We start from the raw sequence: 19,970 nt of genomic DNA on the forward strand, positions 1-19,970 counted from the left end.
CGCCAGGGACAAAGCCGGCACTGAGAAGCCCGCCACAGAGCGACTTTGTACTGCCGCGGCCCGGCCGCCCTCCGCCGCCAGCCAATCAAGCCTGCAAACGCCTCGGGGAGGCGAAGAAACATTTTCATTCTCCCTGGGAAGAAAAGAATTGTTATTCTCCATTTACAAAAATATTTCTTGTATTCTTGCCCTTGGCAGCGGCCAGTAGCCGACGCCTGTCACAGGGTAAACGGGAGAGATGGGCCCCGCGGTCCAAGCCCAGCCAGCGTTTCTGACGTGAAGCTTTCGGACAGTATCCACAGCCCTGTTTTGTAGAACAGAAACGCACCGGTCATTTCTACCTTTTCTGTTTTTGTTTTTAGGAGGACATGGATCTGAAAGCCCTCACACAGCTGATAGCTTCCCCAAGTCTACAGCCTCGCGTGGGTTTCCTTCCCGCCACCCAACAGCCCCTCCACATCAGTCTCAAAGTCAACACTGCTGCTATTAATTCAGAGTCTGAATTGCTTGGTTTTAGGGCCATAATCACGTTTTTAAAAAGCATGTTCTTGAGGCAACAGTATTCTCAAGAGCTTACAGAAATGACTAGTCACTGAAAGCACTATGGAGGAGAAGACTGGCAGAAGTTCAACCACACTTGTATTCAGAAATAAAGATTTCTTTCCCAGTGCTACTGTCTTCCTGGAGTTAATATTATTTTGGGTGGATGAGTCAATACTTGAATCAACTCCTGCAAGGAAGAAATTAAGAATGAGGACAATCTGTAAGGGAAGAGCTTTCTTAAGCCAACACTTTAAAAATAGAATACAAAGGGCATGTTACTTTGTATGGCCTACCCTCAAATTTGGAGAGAAAAAGGCAGAAAATTGCCAAAGCATGAACTTTGAGAGGAGGGGCCAGATGAAAGAAGAGCAGTTGTACATGTGTGTGATACCATCCAACTTTGTTGCAACACTAGCAGTCTGGTACACAACCAAAGTCAAGACCACTTGGAAAAATGAAGCGCAGGGGACCAGACTCCTCACACACATGGGGTTCTGTGATAGCATCTGGCATCAAGAATTTCTCTGTGAGACACAGCAGGGCAAGGCAAAACAGCTGGCACCCTCCGCACCGCTTAGCGCTTCTGCACATCTCTGCAATCTGGTGGCAACTTTCCAAAGAGCTAGCACTGGCTGGCAACATCAGCATAGGGTATTATGCCACAGTGTCAGCAGAGGAAGCCCCTGTCCAATACTTATCTCTCTGAAATGACAAGACATGATAAAAACAACATGAGCTGTTTTTTGCTTTGATAGGCTATGGTAGGATTTTGCTGCAGATGGCTATGTCGTTTTAGATGCAAGAACAATTTTTGGTTTTAGCCAGATGGCAATATACTTTTCCAAAGAGAGCAGTTGTCAGACACAAGGAGGGACAGGGAAAGGAGAAGCCATTAGACCCCTGTGACTTCAGTCTCTTAACACACATTATCAAGTTCGTGGCAGCATAAAATAGAGCACCAGCCTCCTGCAGCAGCCTCCCCTCCACACAGGCTCTGGCAGAAGACAATGAGCTAGCACTCCCAATTCCCCAACTAGACACAGCCTGTTGGGGAGGTGCAGGCAGTGCCAGCAGAGCAATGTAAGGGTCTGCCTATCCTGTCCGAGGCCAGGGAGGATTACTTCTTGTTCCAGACAAAAGCTGTGGCTTGGCCTAAAGCCTCCTTTTGGCATGTTCTGTGACTTCATCAAAGCCACGCGGTGTTATCACTAACAGTGGGGTTATGAGGCTATACTTCCCTGAGCTGTAGGGCAGCAATCAAGGTTAACACACTTAGCTAGCCTGAGGTAAGTACAACACAGATGCAGGAACTGACCACAGTTATGCAAGCAAAATAGGCTGGTTTTCAATCCCTTACCACAAATCATCAGCTGGGAAGGGCCTATCAGTTTGTCTCCATTCAGCTTCCTGCAATAACAGATGGAAAACAATCCGTTTGGGCTTATCAAAATATTTCCTATGTTTGTCCATAAAATTTCTCACTTGTAAGAGTACAGAGGACACATATCTTTCCCTCCTTTCTTACTTTTTCTCAGACCAAACAGCTACTCTGCCACGATGGGCAGATAAATCATCCCATACCAGCCTGCAAATGTGAGCAGTAAGTGACCTCTAGTGCTCACGCTACAGCTTGGCCAAGTGCCCAGATGCCCGTACTGATGGCATGGACTGATGTAACTACCAATGTAATCACAATTTACAAGTTACTTATCCTGCAATTCAACCGCAGAGAACAGACTTTCAGGCCTTCCTGCGTACTTTACGCCCTTTGACCGAGCTGTCCTCCCAAAGTGGATACATAGGTAGGCCTTACAAGGGGGGGGATAATGCCACCTAAACCAAAAATGGAAGGATACAAGATAGCAGTGTAACCAGTGACAAGAGCTGTAGGAACTCCTCCAGCACCACAAGTTTCTGCCTCCTACGGCAAGAAAAGGGAGAACAGGTCTTCTCATTCCATGAGAGGACAGCATCCCCATTCTCTTCCCGTGTAAGCCGAAGGAAAACAAAACCAAACCCATAAACTGCAGCTCAAAGCAGCACATCTGCAAGTGTATAATTAGATATAACTTCTCCTCCTGACTCAGCTTCTCTTAAATGCCACAAGACTCTGCATTGTGGATCACGAGTGACTATACAGAATACCTACAAACTAGCCAAAACTGACCTGGGACAGCAGCACAAGCAGAAGAAGGGCAGGAGACCCAGCAAAATGGTCTGTTCTGTCTATGCAGGTCTCTGTGCACTTCAGAGTGTTTGGAGGCATGGCTGCATGCACTTTTCACTCATCGTCTCCCTTTGAAATGGGAGGTAGAGTTGTAGTCAGTCCTGGAAGGGATACTGCATCATGAAACATAAAGGCTGGGTACCAACACCATGTCAAAATTACATGAACTGGGCTATAAATGTGCAGCTCTGACCTCTGCAGTGTTTGGGACTAGCTATTTTGCATGTGCAATAAATGAACACAGCAGTGTCATGTGCAGTGGATTTCATAATGTTACGTAGGTGTGTAGAGATTTTAAAATTGACTTCCATGAAAAGATTAATTGGTACTAACTTTATGAGAAACATGCAAATAACTTCTAGTGACCACATTTCCCATTGAGATTTTCAGTTTAAGTAATCAAGGCAGACTTTTTTTGCCTACAATGAGATTGAATGTACGGTCTGTGTAGCACTTATTTAGAGAGATCACTTACTATAGCTTGAGTCATACAAAACCTAGGACGTATTCCATAAATTACCTTATGATACTGTGAATGAAGCAGTTGTCCTGCTTCCAGCATCAGCAGAGGGAACACCCATTTAACACTACACTACAGGATGCAAATTTAAAACAAGCAGCTGTCTCTCACAGTTACTCCTGCCAACCAAGTAAGGCTATTCAGCAGCTTGCCTGCAGCAACCAAGATTACTTACCACGTTGTGATTCAGGTTCTCTCTGCCTCCTCCCCACCATCAAGCCTTTTAACTGGCCCCTCTGACAATCAGTTCTTTTTTTTTTTTTTAAATGTTAGAGTTCAACACTTAGTAGTGCTGCTAGACAGCATGGCAAACAGGCAACCTCCTTAAAGAACTGGGAACTGATCTCAGCAGGAGAAATTGGGAATGTAGGCTGCTAGTCAGTTGTTGCACTGTCTGAACAGAGATGTCAGTTTTGCTTTTGTTTTTAAGCAAGTGTTCATGATCCTCTGATGAAAGGCACTGTAGAAGTTTCTAAAAATATCATGTTGCCAAACAGCCTTTCCCCGTTCCCTTCCAGGCAATCTCTTTAGACTGCTGTTTGTCATCAGCCTGCAAAATCACACAAAACAGTCAGCCCAGTCCTACTTAAATGATTCATAAATCCAATTACACCCGCTTCTTTATATAGTAAGCTGGGCCCTAACAGATTCAACCTTCAGGATTAGAGGACGTATAGGTAGCTGACTTCTGACTCTCGAACTGCTCAGGAGCTACATATGGTTCAAACATCCAGCTCTACGCTGGGGTTAAATCACATGTATGGCACACAGTAATCTTAATCTCTATCTCGAAGGGACTAGAGAATAGAAGCCGTGAATACTATCTTGGCACTTGTTACCACGTGTAGAGTGAATCCAATGGAGGGCCACCAAGATGGGAGGGGGCTGAAGCACTGACCTTGCAAGAGGAGGCTGTGGCATCTGGGCTTGTTCAGGCTGGACAAAGGATGGATTCAGGACACCTAACAGCAGCCCACTGGTGCTGATGGGAGGAGATTGAGGAGATGCAGCCAGGTTCTTAACAGTGGTGTGTGGTGGGTGGATAGGAGATGATGGGCAAAAGTTCAAACAAGGGAGGTTCAGATGGATATAAGGAGAAAATTCTTCCCTTATAAGGGCAGCCAAGCCATGGACCCAGGGCGCAGAGAGATTGTACCATCTCTGCCCTTGGAGATTTTCAAACCCCAACTGGGTAAAGCCCCAAGCAACCTGTTCTGATGTCACAGCTGGCCCTCTTTTGGGCAAGAGGTTGGGCTAGAAACCTCCTGAGGTACCCTTCCACCTGAATTAGCCTATCATTCCTGGGTTACTGCATGACTCAAGTGCCACCTTAAAGCAGTATGACATGCATTATCCTGCCCCTTGTCTCCACTTCCAAAGTACAGCTTGTAATTATGCAGCATAAAGATTTTGGCATGCAGCTTGCAGGGTCTGGTACATTTGCCATCTCTGGTCTAGTGTAAGGATGCACAGCTATACACACTTTCCAGGTTTCGAAGCAGCAATTCTAAGGCTATAATTTTAGAAAGCACAGATGTCCCTGGAAGAAACACAGAGCCCAACATAAACAGCATCCCACACTTCATACATACTTTTTCTGGGGTAATCAACAGTACAAAATCCTCTGTGGCTCACCTGGTCACCTATTTTGACCTTCTCAAAAAAAAAAAAATTTTTTTTTTTTTAACCTAGACACTTCAAATCAACAAAACTTAAAACATGTAGATAAAGATTTAGAGCAATAAGCAGCACTGTTCTAAGCCAATTATAAACTCAAATTCAAGTTCACAAAAATGAAAAAAAATTGTGACAAACACTTATATGCTGAACAACTCGAAACAGCACTAGAGATATTAACAGTATGAAATACAGTAATATAGCATATTTTTCTCAACAGTGTTGAAATATTAATCATCTGTTCTACTAGATCTCACACATCACAGGTTTATTCTGCTGAAAAACAGCACAAGACTGCTTGTTTTGTTTTTGCTACATCTTTACAAAGAACGTTCAAGTTAGAAAATACAGATGTATAGCATGTTTCACAGGATAGATAAAAAGCAGCATGAGAATATGCAGAGGTGTTTGGTAACAGTCAATAAAAAATGATAGTGGGGAGAATAAAGAAATACAGTCTATTTATTCTAAACACATTTTCATCTGTGCAATGTTTTAAACTACACTGCAGTGTCTTGAAAATTACACCAGTAAGTATGGCACGCAAATGAAATAGTGTGACCTATGGCTAAAGCGTGAAAGGGGGACCTAACAGTGACTCCATCCAAACACCCCACCCCCCCACCCCCTTCCTCTATGGACTACGGAAATTGAAGCAACTTTCTTCGGCATAAGCACTTTGACCTCTATTAATTTAAGAAGCTACAAAAGCTGTTGTTCTAAAGAACGAAATAACGAAGTAGTTTAAACAGATCCAAACCACACAAGTGTGTACTCTTTTTCTCCTCAAACACCATACAAAAGTGCGTATCAACACTTGAAAGGAAACCTCTTCCCCACCCCCCACTTGTTCATTTTAAACAGAAGGCACCACACTGAGCACATTCTGTTTGAACATTCATTTTGCTTACATCTCATTTCCTTCCTCTCTTCTCCATGTTTCTTGACTACTCCTTGCAAGGCTGTGAAACAATCCTCTGCTTTTAGCAATTTATGTGCCTTCCCTCACTAGAAGTCAAGCCCTACAACATCAAAACTTTTACCATGGTAATCATCTCTTACAGCTCAAATTAATTAAGAAAACACAGTAAAGAAAACAAAGATCCCATTCTCATGGAGATCATTATACTTATTAACAACAAGCAAAAGAATATGCAGAATACACAAGACGTAACATACACAGAACTTTCTTGTTAATTTTTTTCTGATACAGAGGTTAATTTAAAAGACAAAGTTCCAGACAGCAGTTCTTCAGCCAAGTTAGTCCTTTAGAGCACTAAAACTATGCTTCAAAGCTCTGCCTCTCCCCATCCTATTTATACTGGCAAACCTCCTGCTGACGAGCTCATTAAGAAACAAAGCAGTTCTGCAGCCCTATTCAGTAACAGCAAAGGTCCCAGCTAAGGTACTATGCTCACTCTTGGGTGCTGCTCTTCAGGAAGGACTGAAATGAACCGGTAACAGTCCAAGGGATAACAGTGAGAACAATTGTCAGGGAGAAAGCAGATGGACACAGCCACCCCAGTCACTCATTTGCCAGTTCCACAACTCCTGGGAGCCCCCAGGCAAGGTGGCTGGATGCAGCTTCTGAGGCATCTTTCTCTAGTGGGTACATGGTTCTGGAGTTTCTTTTGCTAAGAGTTGGGCTTGCAAGTATCCACATTCCCTGGTGTAAGGTTTGCATACCATAAGATATGCTTGGAAGTTTTTTGAGGAAAATGCTAGAGTCTGCTTGAGACCTCAACTGGGACATTCCTGCCTAGCTACGCTTCATTGATATTCTTGTATCATATTTTCTGCCACACAGTGCCCTTAGTGAACAGGGTTTGCTTGTTTGTTATTTTATATAATGCCAACTTTTTTTTTTTTTTTGCTTTTCTATTATATCTTTAGAGTCTTATTAATTAGCATCCTCTCCCCTCACTCCTGGAACATTAAACTAACAGATGAGTAGCTTTGGTTAAGTATATCACAAATTAGAAAGACAGGACAACTGATGCCCACATTTCCACGTAAATTATTAAAGCAGCAATAGCTATTCATCTCTCAAGAATGAAAGATAAGTCAATTATAGTTTTGCAACACACCAGCATAAAACCCCTTTGCCCTCTTCAAATTGCCATCTGTTAATGACTTACAAAAATAAGCCGAGCATGTTTGATTGACACATAAAACTAAGGATGCATTTTATATTCTCTCTGGAAGCACTTGAAAAAAGGTTTCAAAAGCAAAGTTAAGATGCCAAAAGACTGTATTTACCTTAATGATGTACTGTAAGAAAATATGCAGCAAAACAACTCTCCCTGTGCGTAGCTATTCTGTTTCCCAGGACTCTACTGAGTCACTAAGCAATTCCCATTAATATTACCCTCTGTGCTTGAAGTAATTTCTTTATCCCCAAACACATGCTAAATATTTATATTTGCTGAAGACATCACCAGAGGTTAAATCCATTCTTTACCAATGTTTAGCTAAGAGATGAACTAGTACAGGCCTGTGCATTGTTATTTGCGTAACTTCAGCGGAATATTGAGTTCATTGCAGAAGTCTCTCCTCTTCTGGAGGCCTGTTGTACATCACCAAGCTTTCATCAAATGTGTGTGTGCTCATTCTAAGTGGCTTCAGGAATCCAAAAGAACTAGTTCTGATTTCACCGTATTACTCTATTAAGTGCAGTTTCTTAAAACCTTTTAAAAACATAGCTAAAAGAATGAACATTGTAGCTAACACATGACACAAATGCATCATTTTAAACTAATGGCCAGTTCTAAGTGTTGCAACTTGACTAGTACCTTGTGAGGAATGACGATTTTTGAGTGTCTCTGTCTACTTGCTGTGAGTTGCTTTGGGCTGGTTGTACAGCTCTGCTCCCAGTCCCACTCACAAGGAGATGGCAGTGCAGTAGTTTGCTCCCTGAAAAACAAAGTTTCATTTAAGTCATGCATAATCACAAAAGAGTGACAGTGAAGCCTGGGACACTGAAGTCCTAGAGATAAAAAGGATATAAAATATATTTCCCTGGTTAGTTTGGCATGGTTTAGCTTTCCTGGCAATCAAGTGGAAACAGTGCTTGAATAAAGGGGATACTTGGCAATATTTACACTTGCAGCAACACCGCAAACTTCAATTCAAGCACTGTCCTTCATCAGGCATCCACGCAAGCCTGCACACAAGGCAACAATGCATTTTTGCAAACTAAATAGGGTACAGACAGGAAGCGTGCTTATATTCCTTCTATTGCACTGGTCCTCTCCACAAGGCATTTGGGCTTTTTGTTTTCATTTAGTCTTAGTCTGATAGCTTAGTTTGCACAAGATTGTACAAAGTTAAACTAGTAAGAGCATTGTATCTTGAGCATAACCTCAGTAAGAACAATCAGATAAATGTGCTCCAGTTATTTCAGTTGGTAACTTAACAACTCCAGTTGCCAAATGATAGAAAAGAAACAATTCCCGATATAATTTTCTACTCCTTCCCCTGCTCAACAGGCCTCAGCTACCCCTCTTCTGCACAAGCAGTATGTTAGCTTCCATTCAGCATCCCTGTCAGAAGGCTCCTCCTCTCCCCCACCCCTTGTCCTAGCCCTTGATTATCCTGTGTAGGAAACCAGAAAATGAATGGTTTAACTAAGATGAAGGAGGAACTTTTGACAGAAATAGAAACAGAAGCCAGTGGTTAGGGTTTGTTGGTTGGGTTTTGTTTTGTTTTTAAAAGAAAACCAACACACATCTTGATCATCTTAATTCCTCTCAAAGAGCATCTTTCCAAAGTGTTCCATCTTTAAAGAAGGATATAGCCAGACCTCCCTAGAAGGGTATGTTATTCATACTTGTAACAGGTTTGTGTTGGGTTTTTTTTTCTCTCCAACATATGTTTGTTTTTTTTTTAATTCTGGCTAATACTGCATTAGCCATTTCTAGATAGCAGGAGAGCCATAATAAAGAGATACTGAAAGAATTCTGCAAAACTTCCCCAATCTACAAGTCTTCCCCACATTTTATTGATGTGTCTTGTGCGTGGCACCCACTTTTTCCTGAGCACAATCATAATGAGGTCCCAGGTTCAAAAAAGCAAACTGAAAACTTCTAAGATATTTTAAAAATATTTGGTCTCAGATTAACTTCTTAAAAACTTCAAAAATGCAAGCACCTGCCAGACATCACATTGTGAAATTAGAAGGTCCTTTTTCCTCTCTGCTGATTCTTCCAGCATAAAAGCATGTTTCTAAAAGTAATAAACTACTGGTTTAGATCAAGGCATGATTTCTGAACTCACAGAACAAAAGGATGCTTAATATGAGTTTCCATGATCACCAAAGAGCCACAAGGAGCTACGCTGTGCATTATGAACAAACATCAGCCTTATGGTTCCAGGCTGTGCGCAGAGTACTATTATGGAGGCTGCAGGAAAGTTACACAAGCAAGCTAAACCCAAACTACCACTGCTGTCACCATTTTGCCTCTGCGTGAAGATGCCAAAAATTATAAAAAGAAAAGGGGGGGGGGGGGATCGATCTGTCACAGAAATCACATCACTATTCCAAGCAAAAATGGAGGTAGAAAAACATACTTTATAATGCCTTTGATATGGAAATGGAAATGAATGCTTTAGCAAAATAACATATTTGTCTTTCCCTCTTCCTTTTGCATCTTAGTCTGGGTTTTTAACCAGGATTTTCGCAAGTTTCAAGTGATGGCACTGGAACTGGCATCACACTCTTATGTTAGGAGATGATTAAGAGTATTTGAGTTAAGCATGCACCTGAATTTGTGCAGTGAGGAGATGACAGACAAGGACCTCTATATCCTACATTCAATACTAGGTTTTGGAAACTATCTCATTATGGTGGGTTTTTTTTCCTATACACACACACACTTTTAAAACACTTTTTTTATATGAATGTGAGAGGGTACCTCTAGAAGTTGAGTGATAAGCTGATGTTAGCAAAACAAGTTATTGATTTCCTTATTCCAGTTGTACAGAATAAGCAGTCTGCAGCTACCAAAAGAACAGTGCTTTTTTCTTCAACTCACAGTTCACTTTGCCACAACTGCTGGTTACCAACCTTTAGTTCTCTGAAAGTTTTAATGAAAACATGAAAGGGATCCCTATCACAGTCCAATAACAACAGCTTTTCTGCTTTTGTGAAGCTGTTGGAATGGCAAATCCAAACATAATCCAAATACATCTTAACCAGTTTGGAATTCCAAATGTGTAGAACAATCGCATCAACTAAACCTCTCCCTGAAAGGAGGGAGACGCCCAATTAAGCATGCTGGAAATAAAAACAAGTATTAATGGGGTAGTGTCTTTTGCACTTTGATACTACCACTCAGTAGTAGATGAAAGCCAAGCAGTCCCAGTCACAAAACAAAAAATAATGGGTGCTAAAGTTAGCAAGTTTCATTTTTAGATGGCTTGTTTCAAGCTGCGACTCTGTCCAAACAAACCTACTTGAAAACAAAGAGGAATTCTGCAAGAATGTACCATTACTTTCCAACGCAGCTCCTTAAAGTATCAAGGGCAATCAAGTACCGTTTTATCAACATGTAAAGAGTGGCTGCAAAATTCAAAGAGATTGGCATGTAGATAACTTAAATGAAACAATCAAAGGAAGTCACAGTCTAGGACACTCCACTGTCCTGTGTCCAAATACACGGTACTAAGAACCCCTTTCAATGGGCAGATTTTTAACAAAAAGCCCTAAAGCTTTTTGTTAACACAAATCAGAATTAACACAATATCAGAAACTTAGGACCAACTTGAAGAATACTTATGTTGGTTAAGAGGCTGGAAACTGTTGGCATCAGCATATTTTCTAGACTAGTTTGTGGTTTTGGTGATGCAACAACAACAACAAAAAATCATATGGTGCACTGTATTTTAATTGCTTTTACTGTTGCTACCACCATTAGAGGAAGTGTTCTTGTGGAAAAATTACAGGATAAATCTGAGTTCAGTTATAGCCAAACAGTCAGAGCTTTTCTTTGAAGTCCTGCTTACACAAAACTATTCCAAACCAGTACAAACATATTAATTGCTTTTGAACAAAAGCCTCTCACATTTTGCACTCCTCTGCAATGTCTGAAACAAGGTGACAGCATTCTAACGTATAACAAAAATAGGAGAGACTAAAAGGGCTGAAGACACCCATCCATTGATGCTACTCTTATAGGGGAAGTTGGGAGAGAACGACAATCCCCTTTCACACATACCATAAGTTTTTGAGGGAAACAGTTATGAACAGAAAGAATTTTCTGAAGCCTAATACTCAAGTTGTGTGGTACAAGAAAGCACTCTGGATTGTTTTTAACAAAACCAGAATGCTCAGTATTTCACATTTTTAACATTAGTAGCCTTAATTGACTTCTCTTAATAACTAAACTTTCCTTCAGGGAAACAGTATTGCTAAGTGTGATGAACTCTTGCTTCCTAGCAGAGAAGGAAAGTTGCACGCACAGAGAGAAGCATTTTTCTTCTCCACTTTTAGAAGCTGCTAGTTCTCTCATGGATAAAACTTAAATAATGTATATATTTAAATGGGGGGGAGGGGGAACGCAAACATACACACAACAGCTTAGCAGTAAGCAATAAACACAAACCAACAATTCAATTCTCATTCTGATGAGTATACACCTGTTTATACTTTCTGTTCTTCAGCAAACTCCTGATTGAGAAATAACACCTTCTCCTACTTATTCCACTAGTCAAGGACAAGAAGTACACAGAAATCTCTAATGAAACCAGAAAGTTTAACTACAACTGCAGAAGATACACCATTTGGAAGGTACAAAAAAGATTACCTGTTTTATGAATGATTCTCCTCTTTTCTGATAACAAGGTTTAAAATTGCATGATTCAAGGTGAGCACAGGTTTTCCACTTACCCTGGATGTTTCCACAGATTTGCATGTCTACCCTCAGGAAGCAGCTCCCTCTTGTTAAGGGGAGTAATACCTATCGCTGCTTCTAAAATAGTTATGTATTTCTTGTACCGCATGCTGCCTCTCTCAAGAGTTCCACCACGCTAAGTTACCATCCAAACGCAGATGCTGCAGCTGAAGTCATGCCTCTTCACTTATCTGAACTGCTGCTTTTCAAAACATGCTGCGAGTTTGAAGCATAGAAGTAATGCTTTTTCCCCTCTCTCAGGCTTGAAGAGTTAGCAGGAGAGAGAAACCAAAGACAAACTACTACCAGATTCCCCTGAAACGTCATTGTTACATAATTCCATCTTTGAATAAGACACTAATGAAAATGATTGAAGAGACAATCATGGTTCTAAGCCTGGCTGGATAATGCACACTCTCCAATTGACTAATCCTTTGCTAAATCTCTGCTGTCTATAATCTTTCAAGTACTAATGGAGCACTAGGTAACTTCTCTGTCAAATCCATCCAGGGAATAAGAGAGATCTGCACAGAAAACTTGAGACTGTTTTAGACACTGTGACAGACAAAAATAGCTTTTGCTTCAACTTTTCTTCTCAGCACCAGAAAGGTCTGTACACTGGAAGTGTTACAAGGTGGAAGTGTTACAAGAGATTTATCTGATTTGTTCAGAAAGGGCATGGAGAAATACTTCCTTACGTGACTTGTATGGAATTAAGAAAGCTAAAGACTCCCATTATGATACCTACTAGTCATTCAAATGTGTCTCACACAATGCCAGAAGCCACCTTCCATGTTAAAATTGTTCTAGCCATGAGGTAAGTAACTGTGCATGCCAAAGACCTCAGGTACTAACTACAAAGGTGGAGAGAGATGTACATTTTGACATAACAGTGACATTTTGGAAATGCTGCAGCACTGTCAAATTGCAGTGTTAAAAGAGACATACTTGATTGCAAAAAGACTAACTAAGGAAGTGTTGTTGTAATGCTACTTAGATACTAAGATAGTAAGATATGAATGTTTTATATATAATTATATATATCATAAATATTATGTACTTATGCAGCAATATAGATAAAAACGTAAAAAGAACAGATGGGATGGGAAGACTGAAGACTTCAGCTACAACTCTCTCTGTAAACTATGCATTTTAGTCATTCCTTAGTATTATTAAACATGTCTATATTTCTGTTGGGGTGACTTTGTATTGCACGCTACTTATTTAGAAACTGCTAAGATGAAAACCACAAGTTTTCATTACTTATACTGTATAATATTCAGCTCTTAACAACAAGATTTGTATAACCGTTGCCAGGTCCTATATTACTTACAATCCTGTGTTACCCGTATTTGGTGTTTAATATTCATCCAAATTTGTAGGTTATGTTCACACATGCACACACTGAACTTTCTCAAGTTATTACTAAAAAGTAATCCATAGGACTGATCTTAGAAGAGCAAAATAAAATTAAGCATTTTTTAGATTCAGGGAGTACCACTACAAACAACTGTCAGAGGGAAAAATACAGTTTTCACCTACCTAGTTGCATGCTGATACGGAAGGAATACACAGTCTGAAAATGTGGTGTATTAAGAAAATTAATTAAGATATTAAAAACACAGAAATGAAATTAAGCAAAGAATGACTTCCCCAGGTCTTAACTACAACTTCAAACATCTGTATACAAAGTACTAAGCAGCTTAGGAAAACAAAGTACTACTAGAAGTCTGCAAGCACAGCTAACGTCATTAAGCCTGCGTACATCCTGACTTCTGCTAGCTTTGGCAGCTCTATCGCAAAAGCAGTACTGACTAGGAAAAGGCAAGATAAGAAGCAGGCAGTTTTTTGACTATTCCAGTTTTTAAGAACCTTCTGACTGTAGTAGTCCATGACAATATTCTATTTCACTTAAACACAGAAATGTTTTGATAAAATCCAGTCTTCCCTCAAAGTTAGTTTTGTTAGCAACATCAGTATTATCACAATTTCTCCTACAAAGTTTCGGTACTTCTTTCTGTCCCCGCCCTTAACACTTTTTTAACCCTAAATTTTCCCCTTACAGGTTTAAGAAACAGTTCTTACAAAAACTTCCCAAAAGTACTTTTCAAAGCCAGAGTCCTATGCAAAGTCTAAAAAACATGTAGTGCAGCTCTGGTCCATCTTTTGTCTCTTTGGGCAAAGCCAATTAATTCTGTCTAGAATAGGTGCCCCACAGCTAGCCTTGTACACAGAGAAGCCAAGCTCACACAATAAGCACAGGTTTCTCCCAAGTACTGCTTTTGGCCAAGTGGTTCATGAAATCTCCAGATATCTAGAGGGAGTAAGACTGACTCACATTTATCAACTTCCTTCAACTTTATTTGAAAACAGAAATTCCAAGCTGCTAGTACATCCATTGTTAGTGAAGGATGGCTTTTGCAGAGCAAACAAAAGGTCTAAAACATACCTTCATCCATTGTTTCCTGTTGGGGAGTTATCATCCACTCCCCTTCTTCTGGCTTTGTATTTTTTCAGGAAGAACAAACACCAAGTTTTATTGGAAAGAACACAGTGCAATTTTCCTAACTGGGAACACACAAGTGAACAAACATAATCTAAGAATTAAGCTGCTAAGAAAAATATTTGCGTCAACTTCAGGAACTCATGTTCCTCAGCCATATCCAAAAAGATAACAGCAAGAAACAGCCTCACAGTTTGGCTAAAAAGATTCTTTGCTTATTCACTATATTTGTATTCTCTGCTAACCTTCTCCCTGAGGATCTCTCACATTACTAATCAGTTTACCAAACAAAGAAAACCCAGTAACATGCATTTCTATCAAACTGATATAGTGCATTGTGGCAATGTACCAAAAAGCTTGCACTTGTCATAGCCTTACCAAGCAAGCTACACTGGCTATAAGGAAAGAGGACTCCATGAAAACTGTCAGCTTTTCTTTATCTGTTCCAAAGTCCCCTACTCTTTTCTGTGCTTCCCTAGCTGAAACAGAGCAGGGGCAGGGGGGACGTTTCAGTCTTGGGGCAGTGATTTCAACCTGGCTGAAATTCTACACGACTTTTGCAAAAGCAGTTCTGAAGTTTGCTTATTTTCATTCACACTGTAGAAAGTGTAGACTCAATTGCAGTGGATGGTTTGGAAAGCAAGACATATTTCAGGGAATGGGGAAAGAATGACAGAAGCTCTTTTCTGCATTAAAGAAACATTTATGGGATCAAAGCAAAAGCTTCCTTTTGCTCTAATCCTTGACAGATGAAAACAGAGTCATACTCCCTTAATTAGATGTAGAGCATACTTCATGTAAAAACTGATGACAGAAGCATGATCACATCTTCAGTCACTTCAGACCCAACTACAAAGGAGACAACCATTGCCCAATTTAGCCACAAATTACCTTCCATCTTTGGAAGGAAACAAAATTCTTTTCTTTCTTGTCTCTCAAAAAAATCTCTCTAACACCTACAGACCAAAGAATTCTCTCATGAGGAGAGCAAAGAAACAAAGATCTCTTCCTACATGCTTTTCCTCCGGTGACAAGAATAACTATGACAGACAATTGTTAACTTCCAGAACATACATGTGTTTTGTTTGGGCCATATAGCTAAGAAATAGCTTGACAAACAATCAACACATATGTAAAGCTTCGTCTGTTGAAACAATCTTGAGGCAAAGGAGCATCAAGAATCAGACTGGGGACGTGGGAGTGGGAATGGTTTCATGGAAAGAGAAGAGGAGGACCTGGAAACTTCTTTCACACAGCATCATGGATTGCAGTTGCTTTTGGCCCCGCCGGAGAGATTGTCCCTTGCCTGAACAGTCCATATGTTCCTGGAGATTCTCAGGATCAGCTTATACAAAGTTGCGCTAAGGAGGCTAGAGACACCAGCAGTCAAATCTGCTGGCTATTAAGCAGAGCTAGATGATGAAGCAGATGTTAGAATAGAGAGAGCAAGCCGGACTACAGCCAGCCTTGCTGTTAACAGTGACATACAAGAGAGATTTATGGGTTTTCTCTAATGACTCTTAAAAAAAAAAAAAAAAAGACAACAAGGCAAAGCAAGTAACAAATAGCTTGAAAAAATATGTGAAACCTTGGTTTAGATGAAGCCAAATATTGTTGAGTTCAGGCTCAGTTTATCAATACAATGCAGGCTGATGTTAAAGAACTTGTTTGGTATGAGAGTCTCATCACAACAAAACGCATGAGAGAGGTATTATTGAGCCTATCTGAAGAAAAACCCAAAGTGGTCCAAAATATCTGAACTCATGCCTAGCTTAATGAAAACATACCCACACCTAACTAGACATCCTAAATCTGACATTTCACATGTATATAGACCACACCCAAGATAATCTGCATACCTTTAAGAAATAAAAAGAAATTTCTCAAAAGCAGTTCTGGATTGCTGGTGCAAAACACAATCAAAGACAACAGCACGGAAAGGGAGCAGGCATTGCGAAAAATCAGAACAAAAGAGGATTTATATTCTTCCTTGCTCACTTATTGGCCCTACCATTGCAACACACAGTATTTTTGTCTGTCATTTTCACGTTATACATGTGAAAATACAGCACTAATGAGTTTCATTTTCTTCCTAGATTAGGAACCATGGTTATCTGAGGTTCCAACACTCAGATACACAATGACAATGCTGACCTAAATTCAGGAAGACTTGGGAAGCTCATGTTTCCTAAAAACAAAGCCCGCAGCTGATGAATACACACCAGGGTAGATGCCGTACAAGATACCAGACCAGAGCTCCCACAGCTCACTCCATCATTACTAGGCTTGGATGATAAACATCCTAAATACGTTCACAACTGCCAAGGGTCATCTAATGCTGGACAGAAGGGAGTTGCCACAGTCTGCATTCTCATTTGAAACAGAAATCCACAATATTCCCTAGCGACATGCACTTTCAAAAAGCAATCATCTGATTTAAAGGAAAACAAAACCAACAGTAACAAAACAACTAACAAACAACGCAACAATTAACAGTTTAAGTTGTGAAACTACCTGGAGTGGTCTTTGCTGCTGCATGAAACTGTTTAATTCCCATACTGTGGCCAGTACCTGTGTTAATTATGTAATATTTAAGTAAAAAGTAACCTCAGCCCTCTACTGTTAAATGCAGGCTTTGTTTGGTTAAAAAAAAAAAAAATATTGCAGCAAGTTCTAAATCACAATTTACCTATTCAGAAAAAAAAAATTACTTTCTGAAGTGGGACTAGGATAACCCTAGTACTGGTGAAAGACCATTAGAGGGCAACAGAAGGCTCCAAGGACTCTGGGGACAAGAAGTAAGCACACTTTACAAGGGAGTGGACATAAGGATCTAACACAGCGCTGCTCTTTCTGAGGAAGAAGATAGGTTCAGATAATTGAGAAAAGCACGCCATGGTGGAACAGCTCTATTTTGACAAAAGCATCTGGAAGAGAAATCTGTATAGAAATAAAACCTGAGTATTTATCTGGGGATTCCCAAACAACTTAGAGTACTTGGTCACGAGACTGAACCCAAAACTTTAACTGTGAAAGACGACACGCACCAGTGTGCATATGTCAGCATGGCCATGCAAAACCTGTCATACCCACTTCGCTGCTGCACTCTTTGTAGGTAACTCACCATTTGCAAACATTCTTCACTATGGCAATATCCATATATTAGAAGACAGGCCTAAAAATTATGCCCTATATCCTTATTGCCATAAATCTTCGTTTTACAAGTAGATTGTCTCATTTTAGAGGAGTCTTCTAAAGTTCATAGAAATTCACAGCAATTTGGGATTAAGATTCACAGGCCTTATGCAGCTGATGTCAAGGATCAATTGTCAGATTTCATAAACTCATTTTTTCCCAGCAATGAGTATTTTCCTACCTGTTTGAAAATAAACCAGTGTTGAAAATATCTAACCTCAACAAACTGTAGCTGTTACACCACGCCAGTGCTTTCTTTCCCCTGTTATTAGAATGACTGGTTCCCGGATTGCTACAATAGGATGAAACTGATGCAGCCAAGGCATGACAAAAGTTACACCGTCCTTGAGAATGTAGATACTGTTATTTCAGCAATTAAAAGAGAACAGTCTTGTAACAACAGATTTCCTTTACCCTACGAGGAAGTTCTGGAGAAAGACAATGTTGGAAACTGTTGAAACACACACACAAATGCTATCATCTAAATTTGCTTTAAGTTAAATACAGCTTTGAAGTAGTCCTGAAACATTAGGCTGTTCCCCAGTTGAGGATTACTATGATCCAGGAACTTTCTGATGCTTTTAAGCATCTAGGTTTTATAAAGGTACAACACATCCCATCTTGTGAACCATGTCAGTGCCTAAACATTATTCTAATCACTAGGAAAGATTTCCTGGTTGTCCTCAGAAGACATTGAACCAGGAAATGGGAGATTAAGCAATCAAAAAAGTATCAGACACTCAATTACTTTGATACTTCATTCTGAAGAGCTCTGTTGAGATTATAGTTCATGCAAAGTATTGGGATCATCCTAACCCCACTGCATAATTCCCAATACTCATCTTTAGTCTCACAAAAACCCAGTGTAGTGGCACTGAGCACAGTAACAGTTAATGATATTGTGATACAGGGCAATGCAGAACGCAATTAAAGCTAGGCGCAGTTTCTCCAATCCATAGCGACTTCCTTTTGCAAAGGGAAGAGCCGTCACTACTGCTACTTGAATGCAATGTTTAGGGCGTAAGAAGACGTTTGCGCGTACCAGCCTGGAAGCAATTATAACAGTAAACTCACCCAAAAGTCAAATACCTGCAGAAAGCTTCCTCAGAAGCCTGATGAAAGCCCTCATAGTACTAGGTTATACTAAGTATAAATCTTACTGACCATGTTTAACTGGCACACACATGCTTACTACATGCAAAGCATTTCAAAGTCTCTTCAAGCAGCCTAGTGATCTATCAATGAATAACAATTTACACAAGCAAACCTCCCATGCTTTCCAATACCTGATCCTTGCCATGCAGACCTCATGGATCCCGACAAGGCTCACTGCTTGGAAGAGCTTACAGATGGATCCTTACACTATGAATGCTTCAGAAACAAAAGCAGCAATTATATCAGTCATAGCACATGTTTGTTTTTCTTTACTTTTTTCTGAACCACAGATGAATCACAGTCCTAAACCTTTAAAATAAAACTTTTCTGAGCAAAAGAAAAAGTAAGTCATTTTAATTTGTTTCAAACCATCCCATCTTGATAATTACGTCCAAAGGTTTAAACAAAGCAGACCTTTGGTGGCCTCTGCTGGAGCACAGCTGTGGGGCTGAGAGCTTTTAAACACCATCCTAGCTGTTGGATTCGACACCAGTTTATGAATTGAAGCTAGGAAAGCAGATTTTTCAGAGATTTCAGCTGTTTTAAGTGAGTAACTATTAGAAAGCAACACTGGAAGTATGAAAGTTTTCAGACAACCGATCTGAAAGAGGAGTATATGACTCTTAGGCAAGTATGTTCAGACAGCGTGTGCTTTTTCACCCTGGAAAAACACGCAGAGGAAACAGGTTTCAAGTAGGGGGAAAGTAAGGGCAGACTTGTCTAATAAAGCAAGCGCATGCCACTGGTAGATCAACCTTGACACTCCATGATGCAAATCCAAGGTACCTGGGCTCCAGCACCGCAAACAAGGCCGGTGCCAAGGCAATTTAACAGGGCAATCAAGCATTTGGCTGCTGGAACCGCCTGTTCCTTTGTTTTACAGTTCCTTGTTAACTTGAAACTTCCCCTGACCCAGTTAGCCAAAGCCCAAGGCACGGCTGGAATCCACTCGGGATGTGCCAACATAAAGATTTCAGGAATTCTGTGTCTAACAAAGGCCGCCCAAGCCCCCGCCGTCGGGGGCGTGCGCCTGTCGGGGGACCCGCCCCTCCTAAGGGGAAAAAACCCCGGGTAAACAAAAACCCTGATTCATCGGTGACATCTCTCCCACTTCCCACGTAGTATCGCGCTCTCCCGGAAAGTACTTAGTACGGAAAAAGCCACCGAGAGCCGCTTAATCCCGTTAGGCAAAAGCCGATCCCCGACCCGAGCCCGGCTGTTCGCGCGCCCCAGGTGCGCGGCGGCGGCAGCGGGGCCGGG

General features: G+C 40.7%; 1 protein-coding gene across 1 annotated transcript in view; it reads right to left on the minus strand.

Moving 5' to 3' along the window:
- The window catches only part of TJP2 (tight junction protein 2), a 65,505-nt gene extending 46,579 nt beyond the window's left edge, over nucleotides 1–18,926 (minus strand). Inside the window, exons 1-2 of the mRNA XM_009328079.1 lie at nucleotides 18,842–18,926; nucleotides 7,760–7,880 (exon numbers count right to left, since the gene is read on the minus strand). Coding sequence (XP_009326354.1) covers nucleotides 7,760–7,880; nucleotides 18,842–18,855 — 135 coding nt within the window. The 5' untranslated portion in view covers nucleotides 18,856–18,926. The remainder of the gene's footprint in view (nucleotides 1–7,759; nucleotides 7,881–18,841) is intronic.
- Nucleotides 18,927–19,970: the final 1,044 nt, after the last annotated feature.

This window comes from Pygoscelis adeliae, unplaced genomic scaffold (assembly GCF_000699105.1).
Source record: "Pygoscelis adeliae isolate BGI_AS28 unplaced genomic scaffold, ASM69910v1 Scaffold45, whole genome shotgun sequence".
Taxonomy (NCBI): domain Eukaryota; kingdom Metazoa; phylum Chordata; class Aves; order Sphenisciformes; family Spheniscidae; genus Pygoscelis; species Pygoscelis adeliae.